The 27,067-nt window shown below is 39.3% G+C and overlaps 1 protein-coding gene across 1 annotated transcript; it reads left to right on the forward strand.

Annotated features, from left to right (window-relative positions):
- The first annotated feature begins 249 nt into the window (after positions 1–249).
- On the forward strand, positions 250–23,710 carry LOC115812102 (macrophage mannose receptor 1-like). The gene is made up of 32 exons (XM_030774590.1): positions 250–313; positions 735–1,118; positions 1,854–2,030; positions 2,285–2,440; positions 2,711–2,824; positions 3,090–3,218; positions 3,356–3,538; positions 4,039–4,196; positions 4,353–4,469; positions 4,613–4,728; positions 4,833–4,981; positions 6,042–6,241; positions 6,461–6,585; positions 6,951–7,026; positions 7,349–7,502; positions 7,661–7,699; positions 7,827–7,993; positions 8,870–8,931; positions 9,297–9,397; positions 9,595–9,737; positions 10,009–10,111; positions 10,497–10,639; positions 10,804–10,821; positions 11,008–11,113; positions 16,930–17,159; positions 17,282–17,447; positions 17,766–17,921; positions 19,147–19,263; positions 19,589–19,747; positions 20,276–20,491; positions 22,772–22,911; positions 23,462–23,710. Exons 1-32 carry the CDS (start codon positions 250–252, stop codon positions 23,708–23,710), a joined length of 4,617 nt encoding a protein of 1,538 aa, XP_030630450.1.
- Positions 23,711–27,067: the final 3,357 nt, after the last annotated feature.

The following is a 27,067-nucleotide window of genomic DNA, read 5'->3' on the forward strand; positions in this document are numbered from 1 at the left end:
CCTGTATATTCCTGTATATTCTTTTGTGTGTGTGTGTGTGTGTGTGCGTGTGTGTGTGTGTGAGTGTACGTACGTTGTGTGATACATCATCAGTTTAAAGTGATATATAACATGATTTGTCCTCTGTGACCAGTCACGAACCCTCCTGAGGACAGTCCATCAGCATTCATGTGGCTCTCAACTTCTGCTGCATAAACAGTCAGAGTCTGAAAGTCTTTCACGAGTACAAGGGACACGTGGATCACAAGTATGAAAACAGTTACTGCTGTCATTTTGCTGCTGGTTCAAATCTCATACTGTTATTCTCAGTCAGGTAGGCTGTCAATTATTTTATTTTATTTTATATTTTGTTATTTTGTTTAATTTTTATTATTAGGAGGTGAGAAAATGTAAGATTTTGCTTCTCATAGTAGTGGTAGTTATTTCAACCAGAGTCGCCATTTTGTGTTTCTGTCCCAACAGGGGTGAACATTTTCTCTAAGCCCACCTCTGGAATACCAGATTTAATAAATTAACCGATCACCTCGACCTTTGAACATTGTAACCAAAATAAAATATCAAACATAATTCATAACTAGCAAAACTTGGATTATTAATTGTTAGAACACATTATTTCATGTAGTTATACCTCAACAATTTTATTTTAAAGTTTCTAACCTTAATTTGTTTTCTCAATTTTAAATGTGTTCATTTCTAATGTGATTCCAATCTTCTTTTTTTGTGTGGTCTTGAAGAAAACTTTCAGATCTACAATGCTAAAAGCAACAGATGTCTAACTGACAAATTGGAATCGCTTGTCACCTGCAACACTGACTCTCTCGGTCAGAAGTTCCGCTGGACATCCGAGCGACGCATATTCAACGTTCGCCTAAAAAAATGTCTCGGTGTTGGGAGTAAGACCGAAGGTTCTAAATTACAGTGGTACATTTGTGACGGTATGAGCGACCTCCAGAAGTGGGAATGTGAACGTGACAAACTGTTCGGGCTGAAAAATGAATCTCTGTTCATGTCCGTTAATGAGAGAGGGTTTATTTCACTGAGTCGGCAAGATACCGGAGAAAAGAGTGAATGGACAATATATAGGACAAAGGACAACATCTGCTCTAAGACATATGAAGGTACATGAATGATGGTCTAAAAAGGCTCTGTGCAAAATCACCTGTAATAATCAGCATTAGAGCTGTTTCTGAACAGTAGTAGTTACAAAGTTCAAGTTTAGAAATTCAGACCAAAACCAATACAGATGCTTTGAAACATCAAGTGTGTTCAAGAATTTCCTATGGGATGAATAAAGTTCTATCTTATCTTATCTTATCTTATCTTATCTTATCTTATCTTATCTTAGCAAAATATCTACAATATTTTGAATACTGGCTTGGGAGTTTTAGTGTTGCTTTATGGTATGTGCCAGTGCATACTCATAAACACATGCAAAGATACCAAAAATCAATTTAGACCTTGTATCATGTTGTATTTACAATAAAATACACATGAAGTCTCCTCTGAAGACTGACTAACATGCTGCTGTTTGACTGGAATGTTTTATGGTCACACTAGAGTAACAAGTGACCATCAATCATTTTTCATAGCTCTACAACAGGTAAATAGGGATGTTAAACTGAACTAAACATATTTAACCACAAAACATGTGTCTCTTACAAAAAGTTATTTTATCTATAATAATTTTTAAATTCAGTTAAAATTTGCTAATACTTCGTAAAAATGTCTTCACAAATGCCCAGTGGTTTTAAGCCTATGATATTGTGTTCAGCTAAAACGGAGCATGAAATAACAGTGGTTAAATGTAAAAGAGTAAGTCACGTATATCTTTGATGTGTTCTCTCCTTTGACAGAGATATACACAATAGAAGGTAACGCGTTTGGACAGCCATGCCATTTCCCATTCTTTTTTGAAAATAAGTGGTACGCTGACTGCACAACAGAGGGATCTACCATTCATCGTCTATGGTGTGCAACTGAGAGAAACTACAAACCCAACCAACGCTGGGGTTATTGTCCAACACCTGGAAGTAGGTGTGCTCGAACCATATTGCCTTTGGATCAAACTGATTTACACTTCAGTGTAATATTTTATTTGCTACATTTACTGACTAGCATTCTGTTTCCATCATATGTAATTCGTCATTGCAAGTGAATCTAAATAGGAATATTTTTTTCTGAAGATTTAAATTAGCCAAAAGTTGGCGTCACTTTAGAGACTCACTTTTCTCTCTCTCTCTCTCTCTCTCTCTCTCTCTCTTTCTTTCTCTCTCTCTCTCTGCAGGTATAGAATACTGGAAGACAAATCCTCTGACAGGAATACACTATCAGATCAATCATAAGTCTGCACTTACATGGCATCAGGCCAGAAAGAGCTGTCTTCAGCAAGGCGCAGATTTAATGAGTGTTGTAGAACCTCACGAGCACACCTTTGTAGCAGGTACTGCCCTCTAGTGGAGAAGCACAGATCAATCAATTGTTAAAATATGTGCCAGTCGCCAGTATTAATATAACACCAAAATTAACTCAAGTTGAGATTGAATTTGCATAAACTTAAATCAGTAAACTTATTTTACTCACTCAGTGCCACAAGTTTGCATAATGATATGATCTAATGTTCAATTTATGTTAAGTTCCAGATTTTAGCATGCACAATATGATTTTGAAGGAGCATGAATAAAATGTTAACCCCTTGTTCCTTCTTAACTAGGACCCACTCAACCTTTAGATGTGAAACTGTGGACTGGTCTAAATAGTTTGGATCTGTCAAGTGGTTGGCAGTGGAGCAATGGGCAACCTTTCTGCTACCTAAAATGGGCAGCAGGTAACAATGAAGAACGCTATTTTCTCTTTTATGTAAAGTGCCTCTTCAGATCATTTTCTTTCATGGCTAAGGATCCCACCAGACTCTAGCAAGGAATACATGTCAATCTCTAAAACAAAGTCCAATGTATACTTGAATGGAGAACAGCACTATTTTTTTGGTGACAGAAAACTAACTTCCCATTTACAGGGGTCTTAGTTGACTGTCTCTCTCTCTCTGTCTCTGTCTCTCTCTCTCTCTCTTGAAAATTCTTTTCTCGGTAAAGGGCAGCCAAAGTCTGCACCTGGAGCGAACTGTGCAGTCTTGGGCAAATTTGGCTGGCAAAGTGAAGTTTGCTCAAAGAGGCTTGGTTACATCTGCCAGAAAGGCAACTCTTTATCCACTGTTTCACCAGGTAGCCTCATAACTGTGTCAGTTCTATTCTGTCTAATCATGTGATATGAAATCATTTTTAAATGTTTTTCTTTCTTTCTTTCTTTCTTTTTTTCTTTCATTTGATCAGAAATACTTTATTGTTCTTTGGCTTTTCAGAGGTTCACAAGGGCTATTGCAGCAGTCCTTGGATCCCTTATGCAGGACATTGCTACTTCCTCTATCGCGAGCAGAAGAAAACATGGCTGGAGGCCAAAGCTGCTTGTCTTAAGGATGATGGAGACCTACTCAGCATTCGCAACATAGAAGAGCAAGATTTCGTTATTTCACAGCTTGGATACAGTGAGTTTAAATTCTTATAAAGGATAATGCAGTACAAGAGTGCCGAATCTAATACGTTGTATGGCAAAATCACAATTTACTGAATTACTACTAGTTAATTCACTGTTGTGAAGAGGTATCTAAAGGGATTCATTTATTCTTTCATTCATTTATTTGTTTGCAGTTCCCTTTTTGAACTTTTCACATTTTATTCTGTGTCACTTGATGATGCCTCTTGTCCCTGAATATATTGAGAAATTTTGCGTCAGTTATTCAATAGTGCCTCCTCTTTGCTTTGTAACTTCCTGAGAATGGTATAAACATCACTGATGTATCTGTTGAGCATTCTGAATGTCCAGCACACTGAGGATGGTACACACACTTCAAGTACATTAATATTGGATTGCTAGTGTGTGTAAACAGATGGGAATTGTTTTAGGAGAAACACAGTGGACATGTTTCGAGGTGTAGTAAACACCAACTTTCATGGACTGAAAGGTCATTGTTTCTCCCCATCGCAGGGTCGACAGATGAACTATGGATTGGCCTAAATGACCGGAAGTCTCAGTTGCTGTTTCGCTGGAGTGATGAGTCTGATGTCACTTTTACCATGTGGGACCTGAAGGAACCCAGCCACGGTGCTGGTCTAAAGAAGGACTGTGTCATTATTAGGGGGAATGTAAGAGACTGTTCTTCATCACAAAACTATCAGTATATAGTATATGCTGTAGCAGGTTATACTAATGTGTTTTCTTGCATGTCAACTGGAGTGCTCTGTCATGTGCTAAATGTGATTACATGCAGAACAATCTTTTATTTTCCATCTCTCCATTAGGAGGGCAAGTGGGCAGACCAAGACTGTGATAAGGTTTATGGATTTATCTGTAAGAAAAAGGCACATTCAAATCCGTCCACTAATGACACCGTGGTCTCAAACCCAGGCTGCAAACCTGTGAGTGTTGCTTACAATTATGTCACACAGAATGGTACAATTATGGTACTCAGAAGCCATACACACAGCAAAAATTTAGTTTAAATTGATGCTGGTGTAACTCATTTTCACAAATGACTTTTTTTCTGCTTGTCTTACTCAAGGGTTGGACTAGGGATGGTTACTACTGCTACCTTGCTGGATCAGAGACAGAAACCTTTGACAAAGCAAAACAAGCATGTCAGAAAACCGGATCTTACTTGGTTGATGTACCCAACAGGTTAAACTTTGTTTTATAAAATAACTTGCTTGAGAATAAGCATTTTCCAGTTGTTCAAGCTGTAATTAACGTACTCTGTTGTTTTGAAACATGACTTGTTCCAGAGTGGAAAATGCATTCCTTGTCAGTCTCGTGGGTACACGACCAGAGAAATATTTTTGGATAGGGCTATCTAACCAAGAGGACCGCTACACTTTTAAGTGGACAAATACAGATGAAGTTAAATTCACACACTTCAACACTGGAATGCCAGGTAGAGTTCTGGATTTGACATCTACTGTAAGAGTTTGTTTTTCACATTTGTTTATATACTGAAATTGTAGACATAATGATAAAAAAATATTGGCTAAACTGTCAAACCCTCACATAAGTTACAGAAGTATATGCACACAATTTAGTTCATTTAACCCAAAGCGCAATTATTGTTGATTCATTTAGCTCTCTGAATATAAGAGTGACTGAGAAAGGCCTCAGAAAAATTTGCAATTGTTTGAGGGAAGCAAAAGTGCACAAAAGAGAGAGATAGAGGGGGTAGAGAGAAGTTTAAAAGCCAAGCCAAGCCAAGAGAACTAAGCATGGAGGATTCGTTGGGTCTTGTAATACCGTTACTGCTGAACATAAATACTATCCACAACACAGAACATTCTCACATATCGCCATAAATCCTGGTTTGTAAGGGCTGTAAACTAAAATCACGTACAGATATCGTTCTTGTACTCTTGTACTATGGTCCAAATCTACCGCTCCGCAGTGAGGGGAAGTAAAAAAAAAATCATGTGAGCTGTTTTTTAATATGACAGACAGAGGTTTACTGAGGTCAAATTAGCTACCAGGGTGAACTGTATATTTTTGTGTAAGTACCTGAATGAATATGAAATCTAGGGTGTTTCTGTGCAAGTGTCCACTGTTGCAGAAGGGAAATTGTTCAGATATGTTCAGCAATTAGATATTAAAAAAAAAAAAGAAAGCACATTACGACATAATACTCATTGTGAAGCCCTGGTTAATTTGGCACAATGCAAAACACCACACCCTCTGTGTGAGGATGTCATATGCAGTGGCATACTGACCCTTATTTAAAGAACCAATGAATTCTGGGTCTTTAAATGAGCTATTTCTTCTATTTTTCAGAGGAATATGAAATACAGGTGAGGTAAACTGATATTAAAAGGGTATTTACAAGGTTCTTAAATAAATATTTAGTTTTGCTCTAAATATGCGAAGCTTGGCAGAATGATCCAATAACTTTGGATATGCTGTTGATAGTTCTCTGAGTAATTGTAACCAACTATCATTTTTGGTGGGGACAACAGGCCAGAGGCAAGGGTGTGTTGCCATGACAACTGGAAGACTTGCTGGATTATGGGATGTGCTGAGCTGCACTAACAAAGAGAAATATATTTGTAAATACCAAGCTGAGGGGGTGACAACAACATCAGCTCCACCAACAAGTCCTGCTCCAGCCTGTGCTGAAGGCTGGGAGCCACTCATAAAGAGGGACTTCTGTTTCAAGGCAAGGCAGTCATGATGAAAAAGATCACGCAATTACAGTTACGTACGCTTTGCAGAATACAGTAATGATGACGGCCAGGATGATGATGATGATGATGACAGAACTTATTAGGAGTTATCTATGAAAATTAACCTTTGCCATAAGATGACTTTTCATTCAATAATTTTGATATATTCATCATCACAGTGACAAGTGTTTGACTCTCATTTCTCTTTTAAGTTATATGAAGGTCAAGATTCTCATGAGAAGACTTGGTTTGAGGCTTTAGATTACTGCAGAGCTGTTGGAGGTGACCTGCTAAGCATCCACAGTACTTACGATAGGCCTGTAGGATATGGCTTTGTGTAAGACCAGCAATGATAATAACAGTGATTATGGCAAATGACACTTTTAATGTGCTGTTTTAATACTTCTTTTACCTCACATGAATGCCACTCTAGGCTTACAGAATGGGTTTATTTCAGCCTAAATGATTTAAAAAGATGTATTTCTGAAGTGTAAACTCTACATGCAGTATGATGTACTCAATGGGCAATCATGTTGTATAGAGGACAGCAATGATTACTGGTGTAACCCTTTCTGAGTGGATAGATAGTTCACAGACTTGCCTTCTAAGGTCTCCACACTGACTGATGTATTCATTGTTCTCACGCACATCACTGCAAATGACTCTTCTTTTGATGTGCTATGAATCTGTTGTCCTATACAGTAGATATGATGCAGCATGGATTGGCTCCAGTGCCCAGGATCCTAATGTTGGCTATGTATGGTCTGATGGCACTTCAGTGAGTATAATTTCTATCTGACAGAGTTTTTAAATATCACAGATTTGCTTAAAAACAACTCTTTGAACTCTTTGAGGTCTTGAAAATAAATCTATATTCACACTATACCCACATTTAACCAAATAAGATTTTTTTCTCCCATCATTTTTGGCACAAATTGGATTTGTGTAAAGTAGCGTGAAGAGCAAAAAGTCACATGGAGCATGCTTTTTTAGCATGACATGGTGTAATGAGAGGCTGAATTAATTACAGTCATGATTACAATTACGTAACTGATTAATATGACAGTATGTTATTATGACAACTCATTTCTCCACTCTAGTCTTCACATGAAAACTGGGCTCCTGGAGAACCAAACAATAAAAACAATATGGAATATTGTGTTGAAGTATACCTGGATCCATGGAAATACTGGCAATGGAATGACATTCATTGTGAGAGCAAAAAACACTTGTGGGTGTGTGAGATTCGAAAAGGTAAGGATTGGGGATAAATAGTGGAGGACAGTTACTACATCAGTTTACATCTAATGCCAAATGACATTGTGATAAATAATGAAAGACAGCTTAATGGAAAAGGAGAAGTTGTGGTTACTGTCAGAAGTCCCTTCCCTGACTCATATGTATCTTTGCAGGGTTAACCCCCAAAATACCACCTGAAGATAACACACCAAGTAAGTCTGATGCCAGATGACTTTTCTATATAGTGTTCTTTCTACTCTCAGGATTAGTCTTATTAGTCTAATCAAGTCATCTAGACATAAACTCAATAAAAGGGGGCATTTTTTCCTCACTCTGCAGAGTACAACGTTACTGAGGATGGATGGATTGAATTCAAAGGTAATCAGTATTGTTTAGGAGGCCATCCACGTGTTGCCATGGAAGACGCCCGTGCATTCTGTAATCAGAGACATGCAGATCTGGTGGTTATCAATGATGATGAAGAAAGGATATTCCTCTGGCAACAGGTAAACCTGAAGCTGCAATTTAAGGACTGTGTTATATGATTTAAGAGAGTGAACTATATTTGGGGTTTTGAAGTTTAATTTGTAATCATGAAACATGGTCCCAGTGGAGTTCCCACTGATATTCCAGGCATTTTTTTAAAGTACACATTTTGCCATTTTGATGTTTTTGGAGTGACCATTTATGGTGTTCGAATACTGTACACTCAAATGAGTCAGTGAGTACACACTGCAGAATCATCATGAAAACCATCCTAATGAATTTGAAATATAAATGAAATTTCATTTTGAGCAGTTAGTTCATTAATTTATACATTATTTATATCTCTGCATACACATACAAATATCCCTGGATGCATGTGATTCTGTGCTGTTACTCCCTAAAAGAAACAAAATACTCTAAAGCAATCCTCTGATAGCTTTTAAGCTGTCAGAAAGGGATTGGTTATTGCTTTTCAGCTCTGGTTCCATTCAAAGTGACTTCATAAGCTAAAGGGTGTTTTTTGTTACCAGTATTTGAATACTGTATTTCCTCAGGGGTCACAGATAAATGATAAAATTGTCAAAAAAATTACTAACAACAAACGACCAATGCTATAATTAAGTTTATTGATGCTTTATTCTTCACAAGTTAATTATGATGGTCAACAGATGAAATATCGAACATTTTTGGGGGTGATCTGGCACTGCTGCAATTTTCATGACAGATTATGGGGCACTGACTCCCAGTTCCTGTGGTTCTTAAGGTCATTATTCTGACAAATAGCTATGAACATGTGAAACAACATATCTCATTAATACTAATTACATGGAAGATACTGGAACTGAAACATTAAATGGTATGGCTCAGCATTGCTTTTCTTCCTTTGTGTTTTTCAGTTGCAAAACTACGCGTCACCTTTCTATATTGGCTTGACAGTTGACCTAGATTACTCCATGCAGTAAGTTTAAATTTCAAACAATATAATTATATAAACACTGTGTTATTTTACAACAAAATAATTATTACAAACTATGAAATGTGCTGTATATAAAAAGCATACTAAATAAAACTGCATAGTTTATACAACAGTGCACCTCATGTCCTGAAATTGAAGCTACCATTTATATGCTTTTTGAGGTGACATTGAATACTTAATGACTGTAGTTGATGTCATTGACCTGTGATGTTTACATTTAATGGCATTTCCAAAGTAATGCTTTAAAATGTTTTTTTTTTTTTAAGAAAATGAAGAGGCAGTAATGTCTAAAGGATGTTTTTTTTCTTTTTGAGTTTAATATTTTTTTCTTGTTTAATTTTGCTAAGGTGGATGGATGGATCTCCAGTGGTGTTTCAGGCTTGGGAGGAAAATGAGCCAGCCTTCAAAAACAACGATGAAACCTGTGTTAAGATGACACGCTCTCAGGGTAAATAATATTTAAAACATTGATAATTAAATTAAGAAAAAAGAAAGATCAACTTGAGACTGAAATCTCAAGATGCGTCATGTAAACTTTCTAAAGACAACTGTTTTGACAAGCAACAACTAAACAAAAGGGCTTTAGAGAAGGACTAGTTTCCTTTCTTTTTTTTTTAATCTACTGTAATCTGCATTTGTTTACAGGTGTTTGGGAGTTGTGCAACTGTGGTGAGAAATATAATTTCATCTGTAAACGAAGTGAGTCCCCCCATCCAAACGCCACTCTAGCACCAACACAAGCCCCTAAAGGTGGTTGTGGCCCAGGATGGATGACGTTCCAGGGCAAGGTAGAAATGGATATAAGAATTAAGAAGTTTCTCTTAAACAATGTTATAAAATGATATTACTATATCAGCACCAGTAATGACCATAAGATGTTATAGCTGTCATTACGATTTTAAAGATGGCACTGAGATTACAGGAATTGAAAAGATAAGTATAGATAACATGGTATTCAAACGCCCCTGCCCCTGCTGGATTTCTTGAAACATATAGTTAAATAACATCATCCTCATATAAATAATCACTGTATAAATAATACCATCCTGGTTTATTTAGTGTTACAAGATTGAGTTGGACCAGAAAACATGGGGAGAGGCGAGAGAGAGCTGCCGAGACATGGGAGGGAACTTAATATCCATTGTCAATGAGCAACAACAAGGTAAAACACTACTTATCAGACAACTGACTTCATTTGACATTCATTTTGGAGGTTGAAAAGTTTGCTTAAGTAAGAGGAGTTTATAGGCCTCAAAGGCTAATAAAGCAGCATTCATTTTAGACGGAACAATAGTGGGTAAACAGCAGCTGCTACTGAATTGACTTGTTTGGTTTTTTCACCATAGGTGAGGAACAGGGAGGTGAGTGCAAGGTCGGGGGGGGGGGGTGTTGTTTTTTTTGTGATAAGTAAATATTAGGAGCATAGATACGGTGGACTTCAATGAGACCTACTATGATCAAAGCATCTATGAAAAAGAACAGCATGCTTTATCCCTGGATTTGAGACAGTGATTTGTGTGGTGTCACGTGCTTTTCTTGATTTGTAGCATTTTTGACCACAAAGCTGCTAGGAGTACATACAGACCTGTGGATTGGTTTTGCCGCTCGGACCTTTGGAAGATGGCTCTGGACAGATGGAAGTGCTGTGAAGTTTACGAACTGGGATTTGGGAGAAAAAGCGAAATTTTGGGTGAGAATACAGCAACAAGTGTCTTACATGGGACATTGCAATCCTGTGGGAAAAAATGGGCAGACGACTTGTGAACCTTTCAGAAAATAAAAGCAGACTCATACACAATGATTGACGCACAATATAAAAGATTATTAATTGAAACATTGTCGTTTTCCTTGCAGTGGCTATGGGAGTATGAGGTAGGGTGGTTCCAAATGTCGGTTATGAGAATTTTAATCCTTTGACTTTTTTTGCCAATCGTTGCTCTTATACATGAAAAAAAATCCATTCTGACATATGAAGCTGTTGTGTATTCTTAGCTTTAAAGTTTAAATCAGTGTAGGACATAATGAAATATACTGTATTTAGTCTTTTTTTTTTTTAAGGGGGCACATTGTGCCATCATGTTAAGCAGGAGGGACTTGGGAATGGGCAAATGGAAATCTAGGAACTGTGAGGAAACCAACGGCTTTATTTGCGGACGGCCTTTGGGTGAGTCTACATCACATCATTCTATGGTATTGCAAAATACTGTATTAACATAGACAAAGTTAAATGACCCAATTATGGAAGAATTAGATTGTGTGATTTGCTTGTGTCAAAATGGCTTCAGTGGAGACCTGTGCAACTTGTCACATTTTTTACTCTTTGTTACGTCCTCGGACGTAGTTTTTTGTTACCGTAGTACCGTATGTCTCCCTCTCGCTCTATGTCTCCCTCTCGCTCCCCGTCCCATTTTCTTTTGTGTTTGCTTTTTTATAGTCAGCACACGTAGGGGGTGGGTGCCATTTCCGTTTAAACGTATTTTCTCCTGTTTATATTAGTTAGGGAGGAAAGTTGAGTTTGTCTTTATTTTGGTATTCTTTTGTAGGTTATTCCCCTTTTTCCTATTAGTTAGATGTGTTTTGTTTATTGTTCTGGCCTGGCTCACCCCCGAAGTCTTTTGCGTTTGTGAATAGTTATATATATAGTAATAAAAAAAGGCTGACTATTTTATATCGGTTTCGGTATTGGTGTTTTTTTCGGGTTCACACGGGCGGCAGGAGAAGGAGGTTTCTCCCACTCATTTATGTTCACCCCACCCTAGACGGGGTCGTAACATAAATTTTGGGGGCTCGTGGTCCGGTGGCTCGTCTTCCAGTGTTGGCTGCTGCATTTGGGGTGGGTAAGAAGTTGTTTGTTTTGGTAGTTTTCGTTTGTTGGTGGGAGAGCGAGTTAAAATGGAATTCCATTTGGAAGAATTTGTTATTCGTCCGACGGTGGGTCAGTTCAACCGCTGTCGAAAGTCGGATCTCGTAGTAGTGGCTGATTTTTATAACATATCAGTGCATAATCTTACTACTAAGAAGGAGATAAAGGCTGTGGTGCAGGCTGAGTTGATGAAACAGGGAGTTTTGCCTGGGGGTGACGTAGCTGACGTTGCTGGTGTTGGTCTGGTGGAGGCAGGTGTCCCAGTCACCTGGGCTGGGCTGTCCCGTCCCAGAGGCTGACGCTAGGGCGGTGCCACTGCCGACCATGGATCCTTCAACTGCGGCTGCGAATCCTCAGCTGGCGGTGGAATTAAAAAAGCTAGAGCTGGAGCTGAAGAAACAGGAGCACCAGACTCAGCTTTTACCCACTCGGGCTCTGGAGATTGAAGCGGACAGAGATATAGAATTGCGCAAACTGGAGCTACAATATGGCATGGGTGTTGAGCCAACGCATCCTGTTCCTTGGCCCCGTACGGCGAGGCCAGTGACCAGCTCCCCTGCTACCTGTTCCTCCTTTGGGGTTGGCTGCGGATGCCTCACCAATTCCCACATCTCCCACCGCACCCTCCGTATCAGCTACACCATCTCCTGACTTTGACGTCAGCAGGCACATTAACTTGGTGCCTCCGTTTCGTGAATCGGAGGTAGATTCTTATTTTGCTGCCTTTGAGCGCATCGCAGCTGCCCTTCGCTGGCCAAAGGAAGTGTGGTCATTGTTGCTGCAATGCAAACTGGTGGGAAAAGCACAGGAGGTGTGTGCGTCTTTGTCTATTGAGCAAAGTTTAAATTATGACATTGTGAAAAATACTGTCTTGCGTGCGTATGAACTGGTTCCCGAAGCATATAGGCAAAAGTTTAGAACACACTTAAAAACTGCCAACCAAACATTTGTTGAATTTGCACGTGAGAAAGGGGTTCTTTTTGATAAATGGTGTGCTTCTAGCAGGGTCACTGATTTCGATCAGCTTCGGGAACTGATTCTCTTAGAGGATTTTAAAAGATGTTTGTCTGACAATATTGTGGTTTATTTAAATGAACAAAAGGTAATGTCATTAGCTAATGCAGCAGTACTGGCCGACGAGTTTATTTTAACACACAAGACTATTTTTCCCTCATCAAGGGGAAAAGAAGTGTTACCCAGGGTCGAGTCAGGTGGTGTCGTGGTCTCTGGTCGATCTGAGGGGAGTCCTAAACTTCCTCGCCCAGTTTCTCCTCGCGCGGGTGAAACTCGTGAATGCTTTTATTGTTGCAAACCGGGTCATTTAATTGCAGACTGTAAAGCGTGGAACAAAAAGCGCAATAATAACCCAAAGAGTGTTGGGCTTTTGCAAACGTTGTCTCCGTCTCCTGCTGAATCAGTTGCACCAGGTTGTGACTCTGGTTATGAACCATTTCTGTGGAATGGTTTTGTGTCTCTCACCAGTGATCAAACTGACCGGTAATGATTTAGCTGGAGGTAAAGTATTTCCCCGAGAATTGACAAGCCTGATATGCCCTCCGATGACATAGCTAATTCATTCCCTTGTGTTTTCCCTGCTTGCGTGGTGACTCGTGCTCAAGCACGTAAATTTGGTCAGGACGTGGACTTTGCTGATACTTTTATGAATGTGTCTAATGTGCCTTCGGTGGGCAAGGTGCCAAACTCTACTGGGTCCCTTACGGAGCTGCTGGTCTCCGTAACTGACGCTGACGGAGCAGCGTCGCTAGGGATCGGGAAAGAACAACTCATTGCTGCTCACAAAAGCAGATCCTTCCCTAGCTCGCTGTTTCTCCGTGGTTGTTTCGGAAAGTGAGTTGCCACTAAAAAAAGTGGTGTATTTTTATGATGGTGCTGTGTTAATGCGCAAATGGACGCCATCCACGCAGGACGATCGTGATTGGAATTCATTTTACCAACTTGGTGTTCCTACGGGTTATCGAACACAAATACTGACACTGGCACACGATAATGCATTGTCCGGCCATTTAGGAATCAGAAAAACTTTTTATCATATTTCTCATTATTTCTTTTGGCTTGGATTAAAATCATCGATTGCAGAATACTGCCGATCCTGCCATGTGTGTCAGCTTGTGAGAAAACCCAACCAACCAATTCCTCCAGCTCCGCTTCATCCTATCCCTGTTCTAGGCGCGCCAATCGAACGCATCATCCTCGACTGTGTGGGCCCCTTGCCAAAAACAAAATCAGGAAATCAGAAGGCCTACATTCTAACTATGATTTGTGCTGCCACACGATTCCCAGAGGCGGTTCCGCTGCGCGCCATTAAGACGAAAGTGGTAGTGAAAGCTTTGGTGAAATTTTGTTCTACTTTTGGTCTACCGAAAGTGATTCAAACAGACAAAGATACGAATTTCACTTCAAAGTTGTTTGCTCAGGTACTGCAGCAATTGTCCATCAGGCCCCAGACAGTGCTTACCACCCAGAGAGTCAAGGCGCACTGGAGCGTTTCCATCAGTCTCTCAAGTCCATGTTGCGCACATACTGCCTTGATTCGGGAAGTGAGTGGGATGAGGGGCTTCCGTTAGTGTTGTTTGCTGTGCGTGAGACGGTACAAGAATCCCTTGGGTTCAGTCCCGCTGAATTAGTGTTCGGTCACACTGTTCAGGGACCACTGAAACTTTTAAAGGAAACGTTAGTGAAACGCGATGTGAACAGAATGTTTTGGATTATGTTAGTTCTTTTCGTGAGCGCCTCCACCGAGCTTGCAATGCTGCAAAAGAGTCTCTGGGGGTGTCTCAATCGAAAATGAAACTACATTACGACTGAAAGTCGGTAAAAAGAGATTTTATTCCTGGGGCACAAGTGCTTGTTTTACTTGCCGTCCCTGGTGCTGCATTGAAGGCTCGTTTCTCTGGTCCTTACGTAATCAGGTCAAAGCTTAGCAAGACCGATTACGTGGTTGATACACCGAACCGAAAACGTAAAACTCGAGTGTGTCACGTCAACATGTTGAAACCCTATGTTGACCGTAGTGTAGGTGAAAACAGTGTACCCATGCCTGTGAATCCCGAGGTTAAAGGGGTGGCTTCTGTCTCCCTAGTGTCCTCTTATTGTCCAGAGGAAGACGGATTGGTGATGCGTTCTGCTCCTGTGTGCTGTGGTCGGCTGCAGAACTCCGAAATCTTAGAAAACCTGGAGTCGCACCTGTCGCACCTGTCGGTCTCGGCTCGTGTTGACATAATCCAGTTAGTCCGAAACCATTTGTCCATATTTGGTGACATTCTGACTCAAACTACTGTGCTGCTACATGACATCGATGTTGGTGAACACATTCCAATTAAACAGCACGCATACTGTGTGAATCCAACAAAGAAGATCCTGATGAAAAAAGAGGTTGAGTACTTATTGGAAAATGGGTTTGCTATTCCTAGCTCTAGTTCATGGAGTTCTCCTTGTATCCTAGTGCCTAAACCTGACAGAAGCGTGAGGTTTTGCACTGATTACCGGAGAGCGAACGCAGTAACCAAACCTGATTCTTTTCCATTGCCTCGTATGGAGGATTGTATAGATAAGGTTGGTTCTGCGTGTTTTGTTACCAAACTTGACCTACTGAAGGGTTATTGGCAGGTGCCATTAACCCCTCGAACTTCTGAGATATCTGCTTTTGTGACTCCCGATAGTTTTTTACAGTACACGGTTTTACCCTTTGGTCTTAGAAATGCGCCTGCTACATTTCAGAGGCTAATGAACCTGGTGCTGGCAGGTGTGCCGAACTGCGAAGCCTATTTAGATGATATAGTGGTGTATACGTCTACCTGGGCTGAGCACATACAGATTTTATCCATTGTATTTGGGCGTCTGCTAGAGGCTTCCCTTACTGTTAATCTGGCAAAGTGTGAATTCGTCAAAGCCACTGTAACCTATCTAGGTAAAGAGGTTGGCCAAGGTCAGGTGCGACCTGTGGGAGCTAAGGTCTCTGCGACTGTGAATTTCCCAGTGCCCAAAACCCGGGGAGAGTTACGCAGGTTTTTAGGCATGGCCGGCTATTACAGAGCTTTCTGCCGAAATTTTTCCAGCGTTGTATCCCCACTCACTAACCTGCTTCGAGCAGATAAAGAGTTGGTGTGGACGACATAGTGTCAGTGTGCTTTTGATTCAGTAAAGTCTCTCCTGTGTAACACGCCAGTGCTTGCCGCTCCTGATTTTACGCGGCCGTTCAAACTGGAGGTAGATGCCAGCGCTACTGGCGCTGGTGCGGTTTTATTACAGGAAGACTTTCACGATCACCCTGTCAGTTTCTACTCAAAAAAGTTCAAAAAGCATCAGCTTCATTATAGCACCATTGAGAGCAGTTTGAGGTGTATCTTGGGTCCAGCACTCTCCCTATCTCAGTCTATACTGATCACAATCCGCTGGTGTTCTTAAGTCGCATGTGCAATGCAAATCAGAGACTGATGAGGTGGTCTTTACTAGCACAATCGTTTCCGCTAGACATTAAACACAAAAAAGGGTCTGAAATTGTCGTGGCGGACGCTTTATCCCGCACCTGAAAGTGTAAGTGGGAATATTGTATTATCGTGGTGTGTGCAGTATGACTGCGTCGATGAAGTTTGGTATGTGTAAGCAAACACTGATGTGTGCTTTTGTGTGTGGGGGTGTTACGTCCTCCGACGTAGTTTTTTGTTTTTTCACGATTGGCTGGGGAACATACGAGCGGTAACAAAAAAACTACGTCCGAGGACGTAACACTCTTATATGTCCTTCTCCAAATAGTTACATTATGGGTACATCTTACAACTAGTTTTAACCTTTGCAGCTTACAGTTATGGTACAAGTACGTACTTTGACATGTGGAGCACAGAGATGGATATAGTTAAGAAAACAAAATGAGTTTCAAAATGTTCTGTTTCATTATCATCTTACAAAGTCAGTTTCAGATGTTCCCTGTGATTCTCCATGCTACTTTTTGTTGTTTTGAATATATAATGTTATGATTATTGATGTTATTGTTGTTGTTGTTGTTGTGCTTGTGGCAAAACTTAGAGCTTAAGTTGGTATTGAACATAAGAAAATGTATTTGGCTTTATTCTAACTACACATTTGTTTTCTTCATTTAGATAATTTAATTGAGCCAGAAACAACAGCTATACCCCAAAGTTTCATCAAATTTGGAAACGACTCTTTTAAACTGATCCTCACGAACCATATGTGGAAGGAGGCCAGACAACTCTGTGAGAAAGAAGGAAGTCACCTGGCCAGTATCCGTGACCACCTTGCACAAGCCTACATTCAACTGCAGACACATAAAATGAATGAGCCAGTGTGGATTGGACTAAACAGCATTGAGGTAATTATTGCTGCAGCGGTTACAATAATAGGAGACAGAGAGAGAGAGAGAGAGAGAGAGAGAAAGAGAGAGAAAGAGATTTCATTTCCCTTTCAAAATCTTTGAAATGTTTTCATCAACAGACAGATGGTTACTTTCGTTGGATTGATAACTGGCATCTGAACATGGCCAAGTGGGGACCAGGTGAACCCAAACGCGACCACTCCTGTGTGTATGTGGATGTGGATGGAACATGGAGGACTGCTTTATGTAATCAAACCTATCGTAGTGTGTGCAAAGTCTCAGCAGGTGAGATGTTTGGCCATGTGACGGTACATCATTAAACAGCATTAAATTTCATGTATTTTCTCACATCAAGTCAGCTATCAGATTGCATCACAAGCATGAAAAGGATTAAAGAAGCAAAATATCACTGAAGAGCATTTAATCTAGTGTCTTTTGCAAGACAAAGTTTTTGTGTAAAGGACAACTGGGTATAATAATGAAGAACCAAGAGAGGCATGGGTTGATCTGATAGATGTTGGACGCCCGTTAGTTCCCTCTGCTAAGTATGCCTTTGCACAAAACATGCTTTCATTAACAGACTGTTTCTATGCATCATTGCAGATGTGGCCCCAACTGCACCACCCCAGTACCCTGGTCAGTGTCCTAAGGCAGAAGAGGAAGATGACATGACCTGGCTACCCTTCAGAGGACACTGTTATGCATTTTTGAACAATGAACAGACATGGTCCAGTGCTTCCATACAATGCAAGATGCGGGGTAAGAACTGTGACTGGTAGAGCTGCTTTTGTGTTGACTTATTTCCTATGTGGCAGACACATGGAAGTACCTCACTTACCTTGTATATTATTAGATGTAGTAGTTTCTTTGTCTGGTGGTTGATGAGGTACTAGCAACCTTGGTTTAGCAGTTTTTTTATTGTCTAGTATAAATTACTTGTACATGTGCAGAGTGGTATAAGATTAAAGAATCAACGGAAGTAGAAAGAATGAATAGATACGTACCTCACCACAAGAGCACATGGCTTTTTTCAAATTTCAATTCTGCCAAGAGAACTAATTTCATTTTTTGATTCTGACTGTGAGTAATTAGTTTTTAACATCTCAATACTGCCTGCAAATCAGGAGGATAAAATCAAAAGAAGCAAAAATCCATATCCTTGTACTAATGTTTGGTTACCTAAGACTTGGATCATCATTGAATTACCTGAGACTTAAATCTTAACTGAATAATTGCAGTTGACACTGACATTTACTCATAACTGACAGTTACTCATATTTTGATGGATTTTAAGGAACCTTTTCAGGCAATCTGGTCTCCTTATACTACAGCCTCTTTAGCATACATTGTTGCCTCACAATTTCTTCAACATCCACTAGACTATCATTTGTCTCTTCACATGTAGTAAGAGTAACCATTTCTTTACTCACTTGTAAATAGTATAAGCTTGAAAGTAAGGTATGATTTCACATAAAATAAGTTTCAACATGACTACAATAACCAAAATATCATAGCCAGAATTAAACTAGGCACCATAAAACCACTGACAGTTCCAACTTAATCAAAAAATTCAGAATGTTTGCCTCAAAACAAGAGGCTCAAGGTAACAAAACATAGCTTGTTCAAAGCTCAAGCTTCATGAACTCAAACCAGACCTCAAGAGCTATGACACTGGTCCTGAGAGAGGTCAAACAATGTCATGACAGCATCAGACCAATCAAAGTTCAAATTTCCAAACTTGTATTATCTAGCGACTTTACCAGTACTATCCAGTTTGTACGGATCAGTTATTATTACTTCCGTGTACTGTAATTAAATAGTCAATAACTATTTGTAAAGTAATAACTTAGACATGTTATTATGTAATAACATAGACATGTGTCAAATTTAATGTTAAGTAAAATCAGGTGGTAATCTTACTTTGCTTAAAGAAAACAAAACTGAGATGACAGAGAAAACAGATAAACTGAATTATCTTCACCAGGAGCATCCCTGCTCAGTATTGAAGACACAATGGAGGATGATTTTCTAAAGAAAAACTTGGAGGTTTACCGTGATATATCCGAATTTTACTGGATTGGACATTACAAAACCCACAGAGGTAAGACCCAAATGACTACAGAAAACAATAAAAATAAATATGATAAATATGAATCATGGAAATGATTAGGGCAAGGCACATGCATGTTTGATTTTCCAGTGATGGAAAAACTCCAGTATATTTGGGTGTACTGTTGATACATACTAATTCAAATGGGGTCTTATTATCTAGGTTAAAATGTAAGCAGACACAAAATTTTAAAAATATACTCAGGAATAAAACAGTAAAATTTGGTGTTGACTGAGCCCATGAAAAAGGAAAACTTCAGTCTCAAACACTTAATGAAGGTAAATCCACCGTTGATGTCTCTCACTGATCCATGCAGATCAGTGGCTTTGGCTGGATGACACTGTGGTGGACTACACTAACTGGGCAGAGGGAAACCCTACAGATATGAAATGCGCTTCAGTTTCTTCCATAACCTCACAATGGCATTCTGAATACTGTGATGAGGTCCGACCATTCATCTGCAAAACAGCCAAAGGTACCACAATTTACAACAAACTCAGTGAAGCCTGGTGCAATCCTGAATTTGCTGTGTAGTCAAGCTTTGCACTGTTGAAAACTGCAATTTTGCTTTCTTGCCAAATAGTAACTTTTTTATGAAAGATGTACCATACATGTAATTAGATTAAGTGTTTTATAATTATTATGTTGTAACATTTTTTTGATTCCATATATCCTGTTTGTTCCTCCTGCAGTTCCAGTTCCTACTCCAACGGTATACCACCCAGGTAAATACCTTGACCAGTGCTGATAAGCATAGCACATTCTTTGATACCATCACATCTTTACTTTATATTCCATTCGCAGATGTACATGAGATATTACGAGATATCCTCAGAATTTTCCTCACACAAATGTTCCTAAATTCTTTACACATCCTTTAAGTGTTTAACATGCTAAACATCAGATGTGATGACAATCTGGGTTGTGGACAAGGCATTAGCATATCAGACAAGTCTTTCTGTAATGTTTATGGTCTTTTCATTATCCTTGGTGCTTTCCACAGACCCTGTTCCTGCTAAAGTGCGACGGATCTATGGCAGTGTGGTGGCTGTCTGTATTTTTGCAGCGGTCATACTTGCAGGGGTTGGCGTTTTTGTCTACTACAGAAAATCCAATGGTTTTGTTCCACCCACGTTTCAGAATCCCTTGTATTTTACCTCAAACAGCCGTTACCCAGATGACATTAACAATGATGACAAAAAATTAGTCGACCACATGGGTATCAATGAACATTTAGACTGTGTTTCCACCTCAACTCCACCAATTATTGTCAATGGAAATTCCCTTCTTGAATAATTTTTAGAGCAGTATTTGAGTGTCTTATAATGTGTAAGAAAATTCAAAAGACAGATACATTTGGTTTTTGAATTATTTGAAATTCCGGGGATTTGCTATATAATTAACTGTACCCCCCGTGTTTCATTGTGTCACGTCCTGCTCCTTCCTGTTCCTCTGTTTCCCTGGAATATTGACATATTCATCCACTGTTTTTTTTTTTAATGATTAATTGAAAGAGTACAAAAATGTAAAAATGTTTTAGGTCTCAAATGTGAAAGTTGTGCACTAGCTGTAGAGTAAGACTCAAATTCATACATATAGATTTTGTCATCTGAGATGTTTTGGCAACAGGGTGTCAAATATTTATTCTCTGTAAAATAAATGTGGCTCTTTTCAAATTGATTTTGATATTCTTTCATCTCTTTTCACCAGAATGTAGACTAATACGCAGTTGTAGAATCGCATGTTATGTTACAATGGCGTTGAAAAGTTTTGTTCATGTGAGTAGAAAGTTGGAGATATCATGATGATGACTCGTATCTCTATTTGTGTTACTATGCAACAGACCCTACATCTGATTTATCTGTGATTAAACTATTCTCTATTCTCTTTTTTAGTCTTTTGACAAATAGAATATTCCTAAGTAAAACTCTTCCAGCTTAAAAGTAACTGAAAGTCACTTAATTGTAAGGGGAAAGAGGAACTACACTGGGGAAATGAAAAAAGACAAATCAAGCTCCTGCTACAATACCCTTCTTTCTGCTATAATAAGTAAGGGACTCTAATACATGAGAGAATATTCAGAAATCTCTGTACAAAGTCTGAACAGACAGACCAAAACATATCAGAGGGCTGAAAGACCCCAATTGAGCTCAGAGTAGTTTAGATGTCACAGCCTGCACCTCCATTTTGGACTCTTGTTTTGTTATGTCTTTGTGCTCCTGTTCTGTATCTGTCTCCGCCCCTCACCTGTTCCTGTTTGTCCCATTTATTAACCTCGTTAATTTGGACCAATCCTGTTTTGCCCTGTTTAGTTCTCCCTCTGTATTTAAGCCCTTGTGTTTGCCTTGACCTTTGTCTATTGTTGTTTGTGTTTGGCTGCACACTGTTTTGCTGCACCGTTTTATTATCGGTTTTGTTCCTGTTTGCACCTGTATTTTTATCTTCAGTTGTAAGTAAAGTCCTCCTTTTTGTCACTACAATCTTCGTGTCTTGCACTTGGGTCCTGCACTACTCCACCAGCGTGATAGTAGATTAGTAAATGTCATTCAATTTGAATGAAAATTAAAGAGATTAACTGTTGCTGTTGTAAAGTGAAAACCTAGCTTGGATTAAATTTACCTACATGAAAGCTGGAAGACTAAAAGACTTTTCAGAGGAGATTGACAAAGATTTTCAGTGGAATTTCGTGGTAGAGGCCCATAGTGTCCCATAGCATAAACATCACAATATAAACTAGAGATGCATTTCCGCAAGAAAATGCGAACATGATTGCAGCATCATTGAATCTGTACTGCACTGTACTGAAAATACTGGATCTGTGTCCAGCTGAAGTGTAGTCACAGAGCAAAAGACCAATGAATTGAACTATTGACTGCCGCTGTGTGCAATCTGTCATCGAACCACTACAGACCTAAAACTTTCCCCAGCCATTTTCAATGGGGAAATAAGCAATTAAAAACCGCAATAAAAAAAAGTGAACCAATCAAACAAACAACAGTCGACAATCATAATACTTAAAAACAAGAGCAAATATTCCTATTACAAGCTCTGTACCTTTTGCAAAGAATCAGTGATTCTCAGCCACAGACAGCGCCACACTGGCTATGTGAGATTTACCTCGCATTACCAGCAGATCACAAGCTTTACTGACAGTCGTCAGGCTATGTACATTCAGCAATCACATTAATAATATAAAGGATTAGGAAATGTCCTTTATTAAAAGTTTAACATAAAACAGACACCCCCCGCCCACCACTACGGCAGATGTTCATCTTCAAGATCTGAAAGAAACTTTCAGATTTGAGAGCTGGTCAGCTACAGACCATTGCAAGTTCAGTTGAGGATGGTCAAGAGACTTACAATGTTGAAGAGCTAAGGGAACCAGAACTCTATGACCCGATTGTTTATTACATCAGAAATGAGAAGTTGAAAGCTATGGAAGATGAAGGCATGGCTCAACTCCTCACTCTCTAGGACCTGTTGAATGAACCGACACTAGTCCCAGACCCCAGAGCCGTGTGCGAGTTGTTCAAGTGTTACGTGGGGTATGTGGGGCATCTGGTGATGAGTGAAGGCGTTCAGGTAGATCTTAAGGACCTAGAAGCGGTACTGTGTATGAAGGAGAAGGAACCGAAGAATGTAGGAGAAGCCCAAGCTCTACTTGGTTTCTTGGGTTACTGTCGTTCTGTCATTCAGGATTTTTCCAGAATAGCATGGCCACTGTTTAAGCTCCAGCAAGAGACCTGGTACAGGTAGATCCACAAACAAGGGCATGAAAAGTGTCCAACTGCTATCCAAGACACCACTTCAATGCACCCCTTAACACAGTGCTGTTGTATCTCACCTTTTTGACATGTTGGCCAACCCCCCATCTTGGCCTACCCAGACTTTAATTTGCCATTCATCCTGCACACTGATGCATCGAGCGAAGGTCTGGGGGCTGTGCTCTACCAGGAACAGGGGAGTTAACTCCACGTAATTGCCTACAGATCCAGGATGCTTATGCCTTTTGAGAAGAATTATCACCTACATTCCAGCAAGCATGTGTTCCTTGCTTTAAAGTCGGCCATCTGCGATAAGTTTTGTGTTTACTTATATTATGCACCCACATTCACCGTATACACAGATAACAATCCCCTTTCCCTCCGTTTTGAGCATGGCCATATTAAATGCTGTTGGACCCCGCTAGGTGTGTGAGTTAGCCAACCTCCACTTTACCATCAAAAACAGGACGCGCAAGGCAAATATCGATGCAGACACCCTGTCAAGGTATCCAGTGAAGCTCCAGGACCATCTCAGGGAATACACAGAGAGAATGTCACCAGATGTGATATCCGCTATACGGCAGGGGGACAAAGCTAGGAGACATGGGGATGTGCCATGGGCGGCAGCCCTCCTGATGTGTTCCAGTGATGATGATTTCTGCAATCAAACTTAAGCAATACTTTCTGTTCTGCAGTCAAAATTAAGCAACACTTCCTGTTCATTTTTATGACATATAAATTCAACCACAGAGACCATTCTAAGTTATGCTCTAAAACAGGAGAAGAATAATGTACATGTCAAAGTGATTCTTATTACTTATTCCTAAAATCACAGTGGCCAGTATACCCATGTTCAGCATTCATAAAACTTAGTGGTAACACTTCATTTTGATAGTCCCCCTGTAGATACTCAACAGACTAGAAGTAGCATGTCAACCACATGTCTGTTGACTATCAACGGAAGATCATCTGTAGAAAGTTCAAACACCATTAAGACCTACACCTACATACTAGGGGTGTCCCGATCCGATCTCAAAAATCGGTATCGGAACCGATCATTATCGGCATTATCGGCTTTACCCTAAGCCCAATCCTTTGTTTTACGTCAGCTGTCACACAGGTGTCGTAAGCAAAGAGCATAATTTGTGGCAGGATGTCCAGTCCATATGGTAGGGAATAAAGAGGCACGTTAAAATTCGGCAAATTTAGGCAAATGTTCCAGGTGAATGACTTTTCTTTTAACTTTTAAATTTGAATGTTTTTTAGGTCAGCATACTCCAACGACATTAATCCTTAAGGCTACTACCAACAACCAAGGTATCAAGGTATCAAAATTGAAACACCTAACGCTTTAGCTGTATGTCATGTATGTGAGTTAGCCTAAACTAACAAAAGCAACACAGTCGCTTAACCAAGGCTAAGGACTGATAACGATAGCGTACAAAAACAGGCTTTCAGAAAAAGTATCAATGATTAGATAAGTTAACCACTTGAGTTATTGCAAGGAGATTAAATAAAATCAAATACATATGTATATTTTCTGGTATAACATTATATAACGAGTACTCCCATAGGCACACATCTCCCTTAGTCCAGCGTCCAAGTTTATTCGCTGAAAACTGCCTACTCGGTCTGTTTGTGTGTGTTCACAAACGTTCGCAACTCAAAGCAAATGAAAAACTGACTGAAAATGTTAGCAAATGTTTGTCTTTATTTGCTAATTGAAGGCACCTCAGGTTTAGCAGTCTTTTTCTGGAGCTTTCAGAGCCACAGGATGCCATACCCTCTCAACACTACATTTCAGACACTGCCCTACCGGAGCTTTACGACAAGGTTTACTTTGTTATTTTGTAACATAATAAAAAAAGATAAATAAAAAAATTACGGAATAGCTTGGATGCAGGCAATTTTTTTTTTTTTTTTTTTTTTTTTGCTATTCAGTTCAGTATTAAACGAGGGCAAAAAACTTGATGGGAACATCCCTAATATTTAGTCTATTTTCTGCAATCTATTTTTTTGGGGCGCAATAGTCCACACTTTCTTGCTCTTTGTTGATTGTTATTAGCCCATTGCTGTGCGCAATGTGTAGTGATACCAAAGGTTTCCAACCGATTGCATGCAGTTGACTGGGAGCAGCTGAATTATGAAAAAAAGAACGACTCAGTTATGCTGGTGAACCGGAACGAATGACTCACTAAAAAAAGTCATTCAAAAAGGATGACACGTCTGCAAGCTGCACACCACTACTCCTCTCAGAGCACATCTGTCAGGTCTTGCTGCGAATCTGAGTTAAACCTCGTTTTAGTTAGCGTAAATGATAGGCCTATTCCACAAATTGGGTAACTAGGTTCGCAAATGTAATTTTAATTTCTCAGTATGATGTTACTGTCCTTTTTGCTGGTTTCTAGAAATGATTGAAAGTTGATTGTTGCATATGGCTCACTGCTCTACTACTGCAAAAAAGAAAAGCCTGCATTGTACCATCAAATTTTATGGTAGCCTGCTGTTAACAGTCAAGCTTGTTTTTGGCTCCAAGAAAGCATCAGACTTTACAGTATTTCATGGTAATTTCGGGAAAAAAAGTACATCACTGTGAGAATTTGGAGTGTACGTGACACCAGTTAAATACCATTCCCACCACATCCAACTGTCTCACAAAGACTGTCTCATGCGCAAGTCTCCGCCTCATGTCTGGAGTCAGTAATATGTTAAAGCTGTTTCAGTGGGGATTTGTCCTGCTAATTGTCATGTGTTCAGATTTTCTGTTATTCTTTTACATTTAACAAATATCTATTATCGAGAGCAACACAGGCAATGAAGATGGATCAAATGAGAAAACAATAGTTTTCTGTGTGTCATTGTTTAATGTTTTAACAGTAAGGATAATGGTATCATTACTGGGGAACCTTATATGACCATTCAAGTTCAAGGTTTCTGCAGTCAAACTTAAGCAATACTTTCTGTTCTGCAGTCAGAATTGAGCAACACTTCCTGTTCTAACTGAAAGACAAAAGGTATTTTCTTCTGAGGTCTTTTAAGTGGCTTTTTTCTCGGTGTATACTATTATTATGTATTTATTACATCATCATTTTAGACATTTCGGGTTCCTCTGTTAAACATGTTGAACAGAAAAACACAAGGTAAGTTTAAAATATCTCTAAAGTAATTGCTTTTCATAAATAAAATTTTTTAAAAGACATTTTAAAGAGGTTTAGTAAATCGAAACGTTGCATTGTAACAGTACCTCTCGACATTGTTGTCAGCGCATAAATGGAAAAGAATTTTACAAGGTAATAGAAAAAATAATGAAATTTTTCTTTCCTCACAAAATATATTCATAGGTATTTTGACATAGAATGGTCTCTGTGATTGAATTAATAAGATATGCTCTAAAATCAGCAGCGGAGTAATGCACATGTCAAAGTAATTTATATAATTTATTCCTGAAATCACACCAGCCAGCATTCTCACGATCAGCAGTCATAAATGGTCGTTTAATAGCATCCTTTTTCTTGGAATGCAAAACTGTACTTTCAGTGGTCAGCTAACAAAAAATAAAGAAGTGAAAGAAATGAACTTACACTATGATTAACACAGTATTCCACTGAATACAGAGAGCATTGAGAAATTGCAGTGTTTGATGAAAACAGGGTGTTCATCTTGGTCAAATCTTAGATATCAAATGATTCAAAATTCCATAACTCATATACTACAGGACCTAAAACCACTGAAGACAAGAAATATATGCATAAGTAGCTACTACTGATAATGCCTGGATCACCATCTCAGTCATTTTTCATAGATGGTTTTATTTTATGAGAAAAGAATGCATCAGGTCAAGTATTTAGTGTTTCTCCTACTTCCAAAGCAGGGTTTCCACTAGAATGCTAACTCGCTGGTCCAGTGCCCGGAAGCTATTTATTTTACCGGACAAATTTGAAATTTACCGGTCATGTTTCAACAACAGTCTATGTTTCAAACGCAAATATAATGTACACTTAGGCTGACGAAAGAATGACAACAAACCCAAA

Source organism: Chanos chanos, chromosome 5 (assembly GCF_902362185.1).
Source record: "Chanos chanos chromosome 5, fChaCha1.1, whole genome shotgun sequence".
Lineage (NCBI taxonomy): Eukaryota > Metazoa > Chordata > Actinopteri > Gonorynchiformes > Chanidae > Chanos > Chanos chanos.